Below are 18,039 nucleotides of genomic sequence, written 5' to 3'. Positions count from 1 at the left end.
AAAGAAGGAAAACAAATTATCAATCAGTAGATAGATAGAACAAACAAACAACGAGCTCATCCACAACATAGATAAGTATAATAAATATTGCTTATATTAAATATGAACACTGACAAGTGTGAAATGTATGTACTAAGACAGAAGTTAATGTGTGTCGACCCACATTGTTAACTTATCTGATAGCGGAGCAGGGAGGAGTGATGAAGGTGTGCGTGCGTTAAAGTACCAAATGCTGCCCGTGGCCAGTGACGGACTTCTATGTCACACTGTTCTAAAAAATAAATAAAAAGTTTTTAAATCCTAATTAATCTACGCGCAATACCCCATAATGACAAAGCTAAAATAGTTTTTAAAAATGTAATCAATGTAAACAGGATGAGTTGAGCTCAATTTAGAGTCTCATAGGTAAAGGTCTGAATACTTATGTCAATAAGGTATTTCTGTTTTAAATTTGTATACATTTGCAAACATTTCTAAAAACCTGTCTTTTCGCTTTGTCATTATGGGGTGTTGTGTGTAGATTGATGAGGAACATGTTTTATTTAATCCATTTTAGGATAAGGCTGTAACGTAACAAAATGTTGAAAAAGTCAAGGGGTCTGAACACCTTCCGAATGCACTGTATTACTACTACTGTAGATGCTGTGTTTTTATTTTTTTTAGAATTAACTACTGGGTTTACAGCAGTGATGGACATTGGTCACAAGTTCACACCTTGATGAGCCATTAAATTGGACAATAGCCGACCAATACTCTCATAATAGCTAATTGGTTACCAAAACTAATTTGAACGAGGGGTTGGTGTGAATGGTTTGTGTTCTTCAGGGGAAAAAATAAAATACATTCTTTAAAACAATAATAATCGTGAATAAAGGCCAGGATATAATATCAACAAAAGAACAGAGAATGGAACATTTGAGTTAGAAACGACCAAATGTCAGCTTTAAACCATCCAAATAGATTTCTATTTTTGAAGGACATGTATTAACGGATGTTTTAGTACAGTAGGATATAGGCCTACATAGGCTACTGTAAAATGTATTTTCTTTTTTATATATAATCTCAAACTGCAGCTGTCAAATTATGTTTGCATAAAATCAAGCACTAACACGGATTGTATTAACGGATGTTTTAGGTAGAGTAGAGGAATTCAATTGAATTTGAATCATGAAGTGTATTCATGATTGCATGGCATGCATTCATGATTGCATCTGTTCGGCTTCAAATACCCTGATTTTAATAAATGTAGTAGATTTGCTCAAAGATACCCTCTGATGGTTTGAACAAACATTAACGGCAAGCACTGTAACACACTGTACCGTACCACTGTGTTGTGTCTTTGGCTATGCCGGATTAAGTGATATGACATGCTATTCTATTAAATAATCTGATTGAGCTAATCATGTAAATGTAATTAACTAGAGAGTCACCACAAAATAATATTTATAGAGCTGTTATCTTCCGAATAAACTCTTAAAGACCTAGTAATATTTTACATCAATAGCAGTCAATATTAATCGTCTTCTTAATTCAGTCTCAACCAAGAATTTACAACTTTCAGATATCTGCACGAACCCTGGCTAACAATTTGAATCGGCAATACAAAATTGGGTTTAATCATTTATTTACTAAATACCTAACTAATCACACAGAATTACACATACACATAATTAAATCATAACTTGATTACAAATTACGTCATAAAGGAAAACGTCCCTAGCGGGCAGAACAGATATGACAGCTTGTTATACAAAGGAAAAGGGGCTGGGTTAGAGTGAAAGAGCGGGAAGACTGAGGGACACAGGGAGAAGCTGTGCTATCATTCATACAGTATCTGATGCGTTCTAAATTAACGCCCATTTGGAAAAGGAAAATGCAATAAATATTTACTCTGAGCTGAGCTTCAGTAGGTTGGTGGTAGATGGAAGGCCGTGTTGCCAAACCGAGTCCTTTTGAAGAATGTCTCTGGTGGTCAATTGGATACGTTGTAGTAACGTCGTTGTGTGGTAGACGGGATACTCTGTCTGTTCCTTCCTAACCTGCGTTTGCATCTGCTGTTGCTTACTCAACGTCTAGGAGGTATCACTTCTGTAGTGAATAAGAGTTCAAAGTTCATACCATTCGCAACAAAAGCTCACACTGATGATGGCTTCGTTCTGTAGTTATGATCTGAACCATTCTGGCATAGGACCGTCGTCCTACATCCTCGGAACAGAAAGTTATATTGTTGTCAAGGGCTTATATAGGAAGGGAGAAAAGGGCGTGTTTTATAGCCGATGTCCCTTCACAGGGCGGGCCACTGATTGAGCAGCCCTATCTTATGAAAACCCACATCTCACATTTTAGAAGCTAAAATCACATTTCATCCCATCACAAATAATTTCATATTCAAACATTGAACAACAAATCCATGTGAATCCGATAACTCTGGTGTGTAGACTTTCCACTGTAGAGTTTATGTCATCTGATCATTGATGAGAATGTCTCAGATGACAACCGAACTGACATCATATTCATTAAGTACCATGTTCCATTGGTCGGATTACCAGAATATAGTTAATTTCCCCCCACCTTCTGACATTCCCAGAATCTCTATGTTAACCAAGGGTTTTGCAAATGTAACCTCAGTAGGGTAGAGAGAGGAAAAAGGGGGGAAGAGGTATTTATGACTGTCATAAACCTACCCCCCAGGCCAACGTCATGACAACTGTATACCGCACGCTATATCGCAGTATGATGCGACTTTTAATTCAGGAACCAATCGTTAATTGTATTTTCACTTTGGATGAATTGCGTGCCCAAGTGAACTGCATCCTACTCTGTCCTAGATGCTAATATATTCATATTATTATTACTATTGGATAGAAAACACTCTGAAGTTTCTAAAACTGTTTGAATTATGTCTGTGAGTATAACAGAACTCATAGGGCAGGCAAACTTCCAAACAGGAAGTGGAAATTCTAGGGCTGGTCGAATTTCAAGTCATCGCCTATCCACATCCAAACAAGATATGGATCTGTTCGCGCTTCCTTCCGCTAGATGTCAACAGTCAGTAGAACGTGGAATGAAGCCTCTAGTGTGATGTATGACCGGATGGGAGGAGAATGAGTCACTGGTCTGTCAGAATGCCTGGTTGCGCACATTTCTGTTGATAACGCCTGCGTTCCATTACTCTGTAGACAAAAACGAATGCTCCGGTTGGAACGTTATTGGATATATATATGAAAATAACATGCTGAAGATTGATTCTACTTAGTTTTACCAGTTTATTCGACCTGGAATATAACTTTTTGAAGTTTTCGTCCGAGTTCGCCTGGACCAGCGCAAGCTTTTGGACATGTGAACTAACCGTGCTAGCAAAAGCAGTTAATTACACTAGTAATTTACATTATGGAACAAAACAACGATTTATTGTGGAACTAGGACTCCTTGCACTGCATTCTGATGAAAGATCAAAGGTACGGGTATATTGATGATGTAATTTCGTATTTCTGTTGACTCCACCATGGCGGAGAAATATTGTTACTTCTTAGCGCCTTTTTAGATTATTGCATGGTATGCTTTTTTCGTAAAATTTAAAACAAATCTGACACAGCGGTGCATTAAGAACCAGTGTATTAATTATATGTAAAACATGTATCTTTTGTCAAAGTTCATGATGAGTATTTCTGTTATCTGGCGTAGCTCTCTGTAATTACTCCGGATATTTTGGAGGCATTTCTGAACATGGCATCAATGTAAACCGAGATTTATGGATATAAATCTACATATTATCGAACAAAACATAAATGTATTGTGTAACATGATGTCATATGAGTGTCATCGGATGAAGATTATCAAAGGTTAGTGATTAATTTTATCTCTAATTCTGCTTTTGTGACTATCTTTGGCTGGGAAAAATGGCTGTGTGTTTTTTTGGATTTGGTGGTGATCTAACATAAGTATATGTTGTGTTTTCGCTCTAAAACATTTTTAAAAAGCGGACCGATGGGTAGATTAACAAGATCTTTATCTTTCATTTGCTGTATTGGACTTGTCAATGTGAAAGTTAAATATTTCCCAAAATTTTTTGGGGAATATCCCACGCTGCCTTTTCAGTGGAATGTTGGGAACCCCTAGCCGTATTAATTAACAAATGACAATAAAATCATATAAAAAAAGTTAAGTCAATATTCTATTTTGAAAAGCAGATACTTCAATTTGAATGTGTATCCAAATTGAAAGAGTGATTTGGTGCCTTGAACAAGTGACTCTGAATTTGTTTGTTGTACTTAAGTGTGCTGCGAGTTTTGAAACGAGACATTTTGATGATCTGTGTCAGAGACGTGTGTGTATAGGTGGCAGGGAAGTCAGGCGCAGGAGAGTCAAACGGAGTGTAAAATGGAGTCTTTTAATAAATGTCCAAGTAACATGATCCATAACACTAATAAGAAAAATGAATATAAACAAATATGGATGCGAAGACCCGTCGCGCACCTATACAAATAAACACTACACTGACAATAAACAATCTCTGACAAAGACATGAGGGGAAACAGAGGGTTAAATACACAACAGGTAATGGATGGGATTGAAAACAGGTGTGTGGGAAGACAAGACAAAACCAATGGAAAATGAAAAATGGATCGATGATGGCTAGAAGACCGGTGACGCCGACCGCCGAGCACCGCCCGAACAAGGAGAGGCAACGACTTCGGCAGAAGTCGTGAAAGTACCCCCCTCCTGACGCACGGCTCCAGCAGCGCGTCGACACCGGACTCGGGGACGACCTGGAGGGCGAGGTGCAGGGCGATCCGGATGGAGACGGTGGAATTATTTTAACATGGAAGGATCTAACACGTCCTCCACCGGAACCCAGCATCTCTCCTCCGGCCCGTACCCCTCCCAGTCCACAAGGTACTGAAGGCCCCTCGCCCGACGTCTCGAATTCAAAATGGATCGAACAGAGTACGCCGGGACCCCTCGATGTCTAGAGGAGGCGGAGGAACATCACGCACTTCAGCCTCCTGGAGCGGGCCAGCCACCACCGGCCTGAGGAGAGACACATGGAACGAGGGGTTAATACGGTAATTAGTGGGCAGTTGTAACCTATAACATACCTCGTTCACTCTCCTCAGGACTTTAAACGGCCCCACAAACCGCGGACCCAGCTTCCGGCAGAGCAGGCGGAGGGGCAGGTTTCGGGTCAAGAGCCAGACCCTGTCCCCTGGTGCGAACACTGGGGCCTCACTGCGGCGACGGTCTGCGCCAATTTTCTGGCGCCTTATGGTGCGCTGAAGGTGGACGTGGGCTGCCTCCCAGGTTTCCTCAGCGCGCCGGAACCAATTATCCACCGCAGGAGCCTCGGTCTGACTCTGATGCCAAGGAGCCAGAACCGGCTGATACCCTAATACACATTGAAAAGGAGTTAGTGGAGGAAAAGGTTAGTGGAAAAGGTTAGTGGAGGAGTGACGTAGCGAGTTCTGGGCCATCTCTGCCCAGGGCACGAACTTCGCCCACTCCCCCGGCCGGTCCTGGCAATAGGACCGCAGAAACCTACCCACTAAGACTAACCGAGATCCCCAGACGTTCCATGAACACCTTCCAGACCCTTGATGTGAACTGGGGACCCCGATCAGACGCTATATCCTCAGGCACCCCATAGTGCCGGAAAATGTGTGTAAACAGGGCCTCTGCAGTTTGTAAGGCCGTAGGGAGACCGGGCAAAGGGAGGAGATGACAGGACTTCGAAAACCGATCCACAACGACCAGGATCGTGGTGTAACCCTGTGAAGGTGGAAGATCAGTCAAAAAATCCACCGACAGGTGCGACCACGGCCGTTGAGGAACGGGTAAAGGTTGTAGCTTACCTCTGGGAAGGTGTCTAGGAGCCTTGCACTGGGCGCACAGCGCAGGAGGAAACATAAATCCTCACGTCCTTAGCTAAAGTGGGCAACCAGTACCTCCCATCAAGACAGCGCATCGTCCGACCTATCCCAGGATGACCAGAGGAGGGTGACGTGTGAGCCCAATAGATCAATCGGTCGCGGACAGCAGACGGAACGTACAGACGTCCAGCTGGACACTCAGGGGGAGAGGGCTCTGCACGTGACGCCCGCTCAATGTCCGCGTCCAGCTCCCACTCTACTGGCGCCACCAAACACGAAGCTGGGAGTATGGGAGTGGGATCCATGGACCGCTCTTCTGTGTCATACAGCCGAGACAATGCGTCAATGCCTTGATGTTCTGGGAGCCTGATCTGTAAGAAAGAGTAAACACAAAACGAGTGAAAAACATGGCCCACCTTGCCTGGTGAGGATTCAGTCTCTTCGCCTGCCGGATGTACTCCAGATTGCGGTGGTCAGTCCAGATGAGAAAAGGGTGTTTAGCCCTCTCAAGCCAATGCCTCCACAGCTTCAAGGCTTTTACGACAGCTAACAGCTCCCGGTCCCCCACATCATAGTTTCGCTCCGCCGGGCTGAGCTTCTTACGAAAAGAAAGCACAGGGGCGAAGCTTCAGTGGCACACCCGAACGCTGAGAGAGCACTGCTCCTATCCCAGCTTCGGATGCGTCCACCTCCACTATGAATGGCAAAGAGGGATCCGGATGAGCCAACACAGGTACCGAGGTAAACAGAGTCTTCAGGTGTCCAAAAGCCCTGTTCGCCTCAGCCGACCACTGCAAGCGCACTGGGCCCCCCTTTAGCAGTGAGGTAATGGGAGCAGCAACCTGACCAAAACCCCGGATAAACCTCCGGTAGTAATTGGCAAACCCTAAAGAACGCTGCACCTACTTTACCGTGGTTGGAGTCGGCCAATTACACACGGCTGTAATGCGGTCGCTCTCCATTTCCACTCCTGAAGTGGAAATCCGATGCCCTAGGAAGGAGATGGATTGTTGGAAGAACAAGCATTTCTCAGTCTTGACATATAGATCATGCTCCAACAGGCGACCAAGCACCCTGCGCACCAGGGACACATGCTTGGTGCGTGTAGCGGAGTATATCAGAATATCATCGATATACACCACTACACCCTGCCCGTGCAGGTCCCTGAAGATCTCATCTACAAATGATTGGAAGACTGATTGAGCATTCATCAACCCATATTGCATGACACTGTACTCATAATGACCTGAAGTGCTAAATGACGTCTTCCACTCATCACCCTTACGAATACACACCAGATTATACACACTCCTGAGATCCAATTCTGTGAAGAAGCGTGCCCCGTGCATTGACTCAATAACCGTATTTATCAGAGGTAGCGGGTAACTATATTTCACCGTGACTTTATTTAGACCTCGATAATCAATGCACGGGCGTAAACCGCCATCCTTCTTCTTCACAAAAAAGAAACTTGAAGAGACGGGTGAAATGGATGGCTGAATGTACCCCTGACGCAGGGATTCAGAAACATATGTATCCATAGCCACCGTCTCCGCTTGCGACAGGGGATACACGTGACTCCTGGGATATGCATCGTCTACCAGGAGATCTATCGCACAATCCCCCCGTCGATGGGGTGGTAATTGAGTCGCCTTCTTTTTACAGAAGGCGAGAGCCAAATCGGCATATTCGGGGGGAATGCGCACGGTGGAGACCTGGTCTGGACTTTCCACCCTCGTAGCTCCAACGGAAACCCCTAAACACCTACCTGAGCACACTCGCAATCACCCTGTGAGAGCCCTCTGTGGCCAAGAAACAGTGGGGTTATGACAAGCTAACCAGGGTAGGCCTAGCACCACAGAATACATAGGAGAATCAATAAGGAAAATACTGATCTTCTCCTTGTGACCATCCTGCGTTATCATACACAAAGGTGCGGTGACCTTCCTGATAAACCCTGACCCTAATGGTCGACTATCTAAGGCATGAATAGGGGAAAGGCATATCCACAGAAACAATAGGGATCCCTAAACTATGAGCAAAATTTTTATTAATGAAATTCCCAGCCGCGCCTGAATCTACTAGCTAGCGCCTTATACTGGGAATGCAGAGAAAAATCCAGAAAAGTGACAGAGACAAACATTAGTGCAACAGCGGGCTCTGGATGAGAATGGTGCCTACTCACCTGGGGTGATGCCAGAGTGCCCTGCCTGCCTTCTCTATTCCCAGAGGAACCAACCCGGCACCGACCAGCAGTGTGATCTCTGCTTCCATAGATGGTGCTCGAGTGGGAACCCCCTCCGGTCTCCCTGCGCACCATCCCTCTCAATTCCATAGGTTCGGGAGAGAGGGTGCGGGAGGATGGAACAACCAGACCCCGATCTAGACGTCCACGAGTAGCCAGCATATTGTCCAGCCTGATGGACATGTCCACCAGTTGAGGGTGGTGTCTCTACAGGCCAGCTTCCGACGGACGTCCTCGCGTAGACTACAACGGTAATGGTCGATCAGGGCCCTGTCGCTCCATCCAGCGCCGGCAGTCAAGGTCCTAAACTCCAAAGCAAACTCTTGTGCACTCCTCGTCTCCTGCCTCAGATGATAGAGGCGCTCACCCGCCGCTTTGCCTTCGGGTGGGTGGTCGAATACTATCCAGAAATGGCGGGTGAACTCCTCAAAATGGTCCAATGCCGCATCCTCCTCTCTACACAGAGCGCTGGCCCACTCCCGGGCTTTCCCGGTGAGGCATGAGACGAGGGCGCAACTCTTCTCACGGTCCGATGGTACTGGGGAGACCGTGGCCAGATACAAACTCAATTTAAGGAGGAAACCCTGGCAGCCGGCAGTATCTCCATTGTATCCCGTGGGTAAGGGTAAATGGATCTTGTTCAGTTCAGGAGGGGAAAAAGCGGTCAAGGGAGATCCCGGTTGTGGTGGTGGAGGCGCTGGAGAAACTCCCTGTCTCTCCCAGCAGTCCATATTCTGGACAACGCGATCCATGACGGCGCTTAAACAGTTAATCTCCTCTGCTTGTTCCCGGACGCGTTCCTCCACCTCCATGAGCGTAGTGTCCTCTCTTGCTGACTTCATATATTTTGGTCAGAGATTCTGTCAGAGACGTGTGTATAGGTGGCAGGGAAGTCAGGCGCAGTGTAAAATGGAGTCTTTTAATAAATGTCCAAGTAACATGCTCTATAACACTAATAACAAAAAATAATATAAACAACTATGGGTACGAAGACCCGTCGCGCTGGAAAGCTGGAAATTAGCTCATTGTTATGGATGTATCCAACGAAAATCACTAGAAAACAGTTTAAACAAATGCAAATGCAACAAATGCGGCTACTTTACTGTTATTCTGGCTGCATGTTTTGACGTGACTGTAAGAGCCGTAGTTGGCTAGCTAGCAACCAAGTGTTAAGAACGTTGCCAGCCAGTATGTCAATGGAACGTTTAGAAGGAATGACTGGGTCACGTCTCTAGCAACCGAATCGATAGAATGAACGACCAGCCGGCTTGGGTAGCAACCCTAGATATGTGTCGGGACTACAGTTGAAGTCGGAAGTTTACATACACCTTAGCCAAATACATTTAAACTCAGCTTTTCACAATTCTTATTAACACCCGTGCCAATATATCCTCCAAACACCGGCTTCGAGCGATTTATCACTTTTATATAACTGCTGAACACTGTAAAATTCTATATTCTTACATCATAAATGTGTCAATTGGCATGCATTTATGTTGGAAGGTGAAACCAAATCAAATCATGAGGCTGTAAATAGTACATCATCCTCCATCAGCCAGTGTGTTTTGATCGTGACCTTTTCCACTTTGTCCTATCTGCTACCATTTCGAATGATCGTGTAGTGTACAATGCACTGCTGAAATACCTGGGTTATATTTAACAATATACTCCACTCATTATCTCAGTTGAAAAGTCACATAGAAAATTAGATGTTATACATTGTTACATGGGGCAGAAATGGCATACACACACCGTGCTACTGCAATACAATACCCCTTTTTTATGATTTGTCAATTCGTATGTTCTGTATTCAGTAAGAATAATTCAACTGTAAGACTGAAATCATTCTCAACACGCTCTCAACCTGACATTGAAAACAAAGCATAAAAAATGTGGTTTGCAAAACAAAAAGATAATTTCAAGAAAAATTTCAAGTTATAGCCAAATACTGTATGGAAAATGATATTTACCATCTACTATTCCTTTTCAAACACTGAAAAAAGCATTGTTTAGAAAATGTACCTTGCATTTTTTGCTATTGAATTAAACAAAATGTTCTCATGGTATTTCATGGAAAACATAAATGTTGCATGAATGACTCAGGGGTGAAAGATGTGTTCAGCTCCAATGAATGCACAATCAAAGGTACTGAACAAAATACAAGTGTCATCACCTTTGTACTTTTTGAAAATATACCACTTACATCTGTAAAATGCACCAAAGTAATTTAAAACATTTTCAATATTTTCATTTAAGGGATAGTTCACCAAAATCAGAAAATAACATTTTGGTTACCTTTCCCTGTAGGCAGTCTATGTACAAGGTATGACAGCAATCAAATAAAATAAAATAAAATAAAATTTATTTATATAGCCCTTCGTACATCAGCTGATATCTCAAAGTGCTGTACAGAAACCCAGCCTAAAACCCCAAACAGCAAGCAATGCAGGTGTAGAATCCACAGTATCCATTGACTTGAATTGGATTTGGACCACAAATGGTAAAAAGTTTGCATTTGGAAACAGTGGCCAGGTAAACAAAAGCAAATCATGGATTGCTGTCATACCTTGTCCATAGACTGCTTACAGGGTAAGGAAACCAATTAGTAATTTTGTCATTTGGGTGAACTATCTCTTTTTAAATGGAAGCATATACAGTGTGCAGGCCTTTGTGTTATTCTAATGTACCGTGCATTCGGAAAGTATTCGGACCCCTTGACTTTTTCCACATTTTGTTACGTTACAGCCTTATTCTAAAATAGATTTTCCTTTTCAATCTACGTACAATACCCCATAATGACAAAGGGAAAACAGGTTTTAGAAAAATTTGCAAATGTATTTATATTCATATTCAGACCCTTTGCTATGAGACTCGAAATTGAGCTTAGGTGCATCCTGTTTCCATTGATCATCCTTCAGATTTTTTATACAATTTTCTTGGTTTCATAGCGTACTGTCTGGTTGAATGTTTCTCCCCATTTGCTCTCCTATTGCAGTGTCGTACAGTGAAGATCACCATCCTTGGGGATGAGGGCGTGCCGGTGCAGGTGGACGGAGAGGCCTGGGTCCAGCCCCCGGGGTACATCAAGATTATCCACAAGAACCGAACGCAGACTCTCACCAGAGACCGAGTGAGTACACATCTATGGGGTCACACATTTTAAATGACATTTGCATTGATGTTAGAGGGATTAGAGGGACCGTAGAGTGCTGAGTACCAGGCAGTTAGCAAGTTTTATAGACTACTAATGACCATCAGCAGTATCAGAGCTTGGAGAAGCCTAATTACCGTGACTACATGGTCACGTGGAATTTGACTGCCGTCATGACTAGTGATCACCGGTGTAGCGCTAATACGGTCACCGTAACAGCTCTACTCATGCTATTTATGTTAGTACAGGGTGAGCTGCACAAAGTGGACTTCCTACTAAGGCACACCGCCACAGTGCTAACAGTAAAACTCTGCTTCATAGGCACATGAATACTGCATACAGTACAGTGGTTCCTGCTTTAAAAGTTGCGAGCTTACACCGCGGGACTTAGAGGTACCCGGAGTCACGGCTTCATTGCTCCAGACCACCGCAAGGGGGAGTTAGAGCACTCATTATGCATTTGGGTCCCAAGGTTTCTATATGACCAGTCATATCGAGTGGTTCCAATGACGAATTTGACGCAAGCCACCCGTCCCTGGTGACTTTCTTCAGCAAAGATGGCTGACAAAACATTATGGTGGAAGCAAATTTAAGTAACTATAACATCATAGCGAGTCAAGCTAAAAATGTACACTTGAGAGGAATATGTTAGTTAACTTCTTGACGCTACCTATCCCGTTAGCGAGATAATTGTCATCAACAACTGCTGAATTGCATAGCGCCACATTCAAATAATAAATATATTTAATATTTATATTCATGAAATCACAAGTGCAATATAGCAAAAGACAGCTTAGCATTTTGTTAATCTACTTGTCGTTTCAGATTTTGAAAATATGCTTTACAGCGAAAGAAATCCAAGCGTTTGTGTAAGTTTATCGATCACTAGACAAAACATTATGAACACCTAGCATCAAAGTAGCTTGGTCACGAAAATCAGCAATAAAATTAATCGCTTACCTTTGATGATCTTCGGATGTTTTCACTTACGAGACTCCCAGTTACACAATAAATGTTCCTTTTGTTCCATAAAGATGATTTTTATATCCAAAATACCTCTGTTTGTTTGGTGCGTTATGTTCAGAAATCCACAGGCTAGAGCGGTCACGACAACGCAAAAGAAAATTCGAAATAGTATCCGTAATGTCCACAGAAACATCTTTATGTCCAAATACCTCCTTTTTGTTCACACATTTAGTCCAGTAATCCAAATGCACAAAGCGCGGGCACAAAGTCTGGACGAAAACTCAAAAAAGTTCCATTAAATTCGTAGAAACATGTCAAACGATGTATATAATCAATCTTTAGGATGTTTTTATCATAAATCTTCAATAATATTCCAACCGGACAATTTCGTCATTAGAAAGGAAGAGAACGAACGTCGCGCTCACGGCCTTGCGCGAGACTAAACTAATGTCTTTCAGCTTGACCACTTGTTGAAACAGCTTTTATTCGATCCCCTTTCACAATACAAGCCTGAAACAACTTCTAAAGACTGTTGACATCTGCTGGAAGCCTTAGGAAGTGCAATCTGACCCCACAGACACGGATGATTGGATAGGCAAATCATTTAAAAAAAACTACAAACCCCAGATTTCCCGCTTCCTGGTTGGATTTTTCTCAGGTGCCATATGAGTTATGTTATACTCACAGACATTATTGTAACAGTTTTGGAAACTGTAGAGTGTTTTCTATCCAAATCTATCAATTATATGCATATCCTAGCTTCAGGGCCTGAGTAACAGTCAATTTACTCTGGGCACGCTTTTCATCCAAACTTCCCAATGCTGCCCGCTATCCCAATGAAGTTAACAGAAAAAATGGCTGACAAATAGATAACGTGCCACAGAATGCTGCAGCAGCCCAGAAGGTGTGCCGCAGTATGACACAACTTTTAAAGGAGGAACCAATGTAGCTGTGGGATCAGCAGGAGATCATGCCAAGATGGCTGCTTGAACAGACGCTTTTTTACCGAGCTCCGTACAATCTTCAGAAAGATTGTGAAAACATTTAAAAAAAAAAGTTTAGTCATTATTATTTTTATTTGTTCAAGATATAAGACCTTTCCTGTGACTGGAATGATAATTGGATCATTTATTTCAGCATGTCCATGCAAAGTCGTGACAAAAAAAGAAAGGAAAAAGTTAGCCGTTCTATTGCTAATCAACAAGAGAGAAACGTGCTTATAGACAACTGCCATAACTACACTTGGCCTATGGATAATATCATGCTTTCGAATGCTGAAGATGACGAATTCCCCTCTTTACCGGTTACTCCGTGTAAACCTCCACCCTCCAAAAAACCCAACATGAACTCTGACATCGTGGCTACCCTCTCCTTACTCATCAACTCCAGGTGTGACGCCATTGAGAAAATGGTAGGCGCGAACACAATGGTTATCGAAGGCTTGAAAAAGACTGTGGAGTTTGCATGTGGTGAAATTAAGGATGTGAAAACGAGAGTGGCAAAAGTTGAAAAAAATGTGGAAAGGGTGGAAAAGAATAACAATGTCTACCATAGACGTCTCACTGATCTGGAACAATACACAAGAAAATGGAACCTGAGACTCTACGGCTTGCCAGAGGTGGAGAATGAAGATGTGCGAGGAGAGGCTATCCGTATCTGCCGTAAGTTTTGCCTGCAGAGAAGAACAAAGTTGGTGATACCATCGACGTTGTACATCGCCTCGGCAAGAAGCAACAGCAAAGCGATTCAAGACCCAGGGGTATCATCATCCTATTCACTACCAGATTCTACAGGGATGATGTCTGGAAAGCTGCTAGGAAGAACGCCTTCCTTCAGAGCCATGGTATGCGTTTCGCCATCTCAGCCCGGAAGACATAGAAAGAAGGAACAAGTTGTGGCCAACGATCAAGATAGCACGAAGTGAGGGGAAGGCTGCTTACTTCGTTGGAGGACGAGGTTTCATCAACGGTTCAGAAATCCATATTCCTCCCTAAAATCTCACCAGAAGGAACAGGTTGATGGTTTCAGCCATGGTATTCTCATTTTCCTTATGTGGTTTACCTAACAAGCATCAGGTGACTATTTTACAGGAATACTCAGGTATTTCAATTCATTAGTTTGTTCTTGTATGACCAGCAGTCCTATTTTGTTTACAAACTTACGAAGAAGATTGAAAGCTGAATTTATGTTTTATGTATACAGTAACTAAGATACTGTTTTAAATGGCATACAGGTCTGCTCTGACTTTACACGGTTATTGTTCTATTTAGTTATTAATACTTATTTCCAAAACAGGTCTTAGGAACGTTTATATGTAAAACATTTTGTTATTCAATTATTTTATGATCAGTTTTCATATGTACTTAAAATAGTAGGTACCCTTTTATTTAAATTATTATTTGTTGTTTTATTTCTCAGAATAGTTCCTTATTACACTAAAGAGGGTTTTTAGTCTCTCTTACTACAAGAACCCTTGGTTTGGTCTTGAACATAATTTCCAGTTGAGTTGAATTTCAAAAGTTATGGAATAAGCTATTTTCACTTTAAATTGACTTAAATGGTGCAGATCTCGGTTCCTTATCGTTTACGTTCACTGCTCCTACGTCTTTGACTCATCCTACTACAGTTTATACTCTTATATAATCTTTGTTGTTTTGTCTTTGTCTATATTATCTCTTAATGCTAGGGGGTTACGAAACAGTGTGAAGCGCAAGGCCTTATTTTTATTTGCTAAACAATTTCGAACAGATTTTTGCTTTTTTCAAGAGTCTCACTCAATTTCTGCTGATGCCAACTTTTGGAGGTCACAGTGGGGCAACGATATTTGGCTTTCCCATGGATCTGAACGCTCTGCTGGTGTCACTACAATGAAAAATACCTTTGGTGGTAATATTCTACACTCGGAATGTGACCCCTTTGGTCACTTTATTTGTCTTGTGATCAGTTACAATGACATTACACTCATTACTGTAAACTTCTACTGGTACAACACCAAACATGAGAATGATGAGTTGCTTGAATCTGTAGAGAAACATATGCTTCATTGGTTATCTAAATTTCCCAATTTGTTATTATTGATAGGAGGGGACTTTAACATTACAATAGATAATTCAACTGATAGATGGCCCCCAGGTAGGCCAACCAATCAGAATTTGGGTTTAATACTTTTTACGGAAAAGTTTGATCTTACTGATATATGGAGAGAGAGGTTTCCGGCCGAAAGATCATTCACTTGGAGTAACAAAACAGGCTCCAGCCAATCCAGAATCGATTTTTGGCTTATATCCAAATGTATTGATAGTGAGTGTGTTACTACAAATATTTGTACTACTCCCCTCACAGACCATAAGGCTTTTTACATTGATATCAAAATATTTACCCCTGATACGAACCTTGGTAGAGCATCCTACTGGAAGCTAAATAGCTCATTATTAAATAATGATATAGTTACATTTGAGGTTAAAGATCTGCTCTCACACTTTTGGGAAAGGGCTTGTGAAGAAAAATCTTATTGCAAGAACTGGGAGCTCTTTAAATTTGAGGTGTCCAAATATCTTAGAAAATATGGTAGTAATCTTGCTAAGACCAGAAGAGCTGAGGAGGAAAAGGTGATCATTAAGATAACTTCCCTTTCTCAGAGGTCCCCAGCTGACCTCTTGGGGGAGGAGAAGATGGAACTAATTGAGTTACAAAATAAACTGGATAATATATATAAATTAAAAGCAGAAGGAGCCTTTATTAGATCTAGGAAAAAATGGATTGAGGAGGGAGAACAGAATTCATCCTATTTCTTTAGACTTGAGAAATTTCACTCTAAAAATAACACTATCCATAAGTTAAACATTGATGGTGTTATTACAGATGACCACAAATTAATCGCTAAATACTGTAGCAATTTTTACAGAAAATTGTATAGCTCTTACGTACTGTCAGGAATCCACAGATATGTTTTTTAACTCACTGAATAATGTTCACTCTATCAGTGATATAGAATCTAAACAATGTGATGAACCCATCAAAGTTGAAGAGATTATAGAGTCTATCAAACATCTAAAGAGCAATAAATCACCAGGTGTTGATGGAATTACATCAGAATTTTACAAATTATTTTCTGAACAAGTAGCTCCCTTCCTATTTGAAGTATTTTTAGAGAGTATTAAAAACAATGTTATCCCTCCTACAATGAGTCAGGGGTTAATAACACTGATACCTAAGCCTAAAAAAGAAGTGCTGCTCATCGATAACTGGCGTCCAATTTGTCTTCTTAATAATGACTATAAGATATTAGCCTCACTACTTGCAAAAATAATTAAAGAAGTCCTGGATGCAATCATTGATGAAACACAGTCTGGCTTCATGAGGAACAGACATATTTCGAACAATGTCAGACTAGTATTAGACGTACTTGACTACTCAGACCTAATAACTGAGGATAGCCTCATATTATTTTTAGATTTTTATAAAGCATTTGACACAGTAGAGCATCAGTTTCTCTTCCACTCCCTTGAGAGACTTGGCTTTGGGGATTTTTTCTGTAAGGCTATTAAGACTCTCTATGCAAATGGTAACAGCTCTATCAAATTGAAATATGGCACCTCACCTATATTTGAGTTAAAGAGAGGAATTAGGCAAGGTTGTCCTTTCTCTCCGTACCTGTTTTTATTAATCACCCAACTTCTTGCAAATTCTTTAAATAATAGTCCTGTACAAGGTATTTCCATAGCTGGTAAAGAAATTATTATAAGCCAGCTGGCTGACGATACTACACTTTTTCTGAAAGACGCTAACCAAATTCCCATATCGATCAATGTGATATACAATCCTTTTCCAAAGCGTCTGGTCTATATCTTAACATTAAGAAATGTGAACTCATGGCTGTCAAAGATTGTGTGACACCTTCATATTATGATATTCCAGTAAAAGAAGAACTTACATATTTAGGCATAACCAATACAAAGGATCAGAAGTCTAGAGGCTTACTAAATTTTAACCCTCTTATTAAAAAAACCCAGAAGAAACTAAATCAATGGCTACAGAGGGACTTATCTTTAAAAGGTAGAGTCCTAATAACCAAGGCTAAAGGTATCTCTAGACTAACATATGGTGCTCTATCTTTATATCTTGACCGTAAAATAAGCAAGGAGATAGACCAGATGCTTTTCAACTTTCTTTGGAGAAACCGTACCCATTACATTAGGAAAACTGTTGTAATGAACACTTATGAGAATGGTGGACTGAATTTTCTGGATTTTACTACTTTAAATAATACTTTCAAGATCAATTGGATAAAAGAATTCCTAAGAAGACCCACTTCTATCTGGAATTTTATTCCTCATCATGTCTTCTCTACTTTTGGTGGCCTTAACTTCATGTTGTTTTGCAATTATAATATTGACAAAGTTCCAGTGAAACTTTCTGCTTTTCATCGGCAGGTTTTCTTGTCATGGTCCTTAATTTATAAACACCATTTTTCTCCACACAGATATTATATATGGAATAATCGGGATATATTGTATAAAAATACCTCTCTGTTTTTAGAATATTGGTTCAGAAATAATATCCTATTGGTGAGCCAACTGGTAAATGCAGAGGGTCTTTTACTCAGTTATAAAGAATTCTTATCACTTTACAAGGTCCCTGTAACACCTAAAGATTTTGCAATTGTTTTAGATGCCATTCCCTCAGGTGTTGCTATGTTATTCAGGAACATGTCAAGACCTGACCCTCAGAGCCTATCTTCTATTGACCCTGTTGACTCATCAGTAGGAAAGATTTGTTTCTCTTTTGGTCCATTCAACAACAGAGCGATA

The 18,039-nt window shown here is 41.4% G+C and overlaps 1 protein-coding gene across 4 annotated transcripts in view; it reads left to right on the top strand.

Annotated features, from left to right (window-relative positions):
- LOC112216676 (diacylglycerol kinase delta) overlaps positions 1–18,039 on the top strand; it is a 124,503-nt gene that overhangs the window by 91,918 nt on the left and 14,546 nt on the right. For all 4 annotated transcript variants that reach the window (XM_024376647.2, XM_024376648.2, XM_024376646.2 and 1 more), the window contains one exon: positions 11,108–11,242. In XM_024376647.2, coding sequence (XP_024232415.1) covers positions 11,108–11,242 — 135 coding nt within the window. The remainder of the gene's footprint in view (positions 1–11,107; positions 11,243–18,039) is intronic.

The sequence above is a fragment of the Oncorhynchus tshawytscha genome, linkage group LG17, assembly GCF_018296145.1.
Source record: "Oncorhynchus tshawytscha isolate Ot180627B linkage group LG17, Otsh_v2.0, whole genome shotgun sequence".
In the NCBI taxonomy this organism is placed as follows: domain Eukaryota; kingdom Metazoa; phylum Chordata; class Actinopteri; order Salmoniformes; family Salmonidae; genus Oncorhynchus; species Oncorhynchus tshawytscha.
The sequence above is the reverse complement of the archived record's forward strand: the minus strand, read 5'-3'. Positions and strand labels throughout refer to the sequence as shown.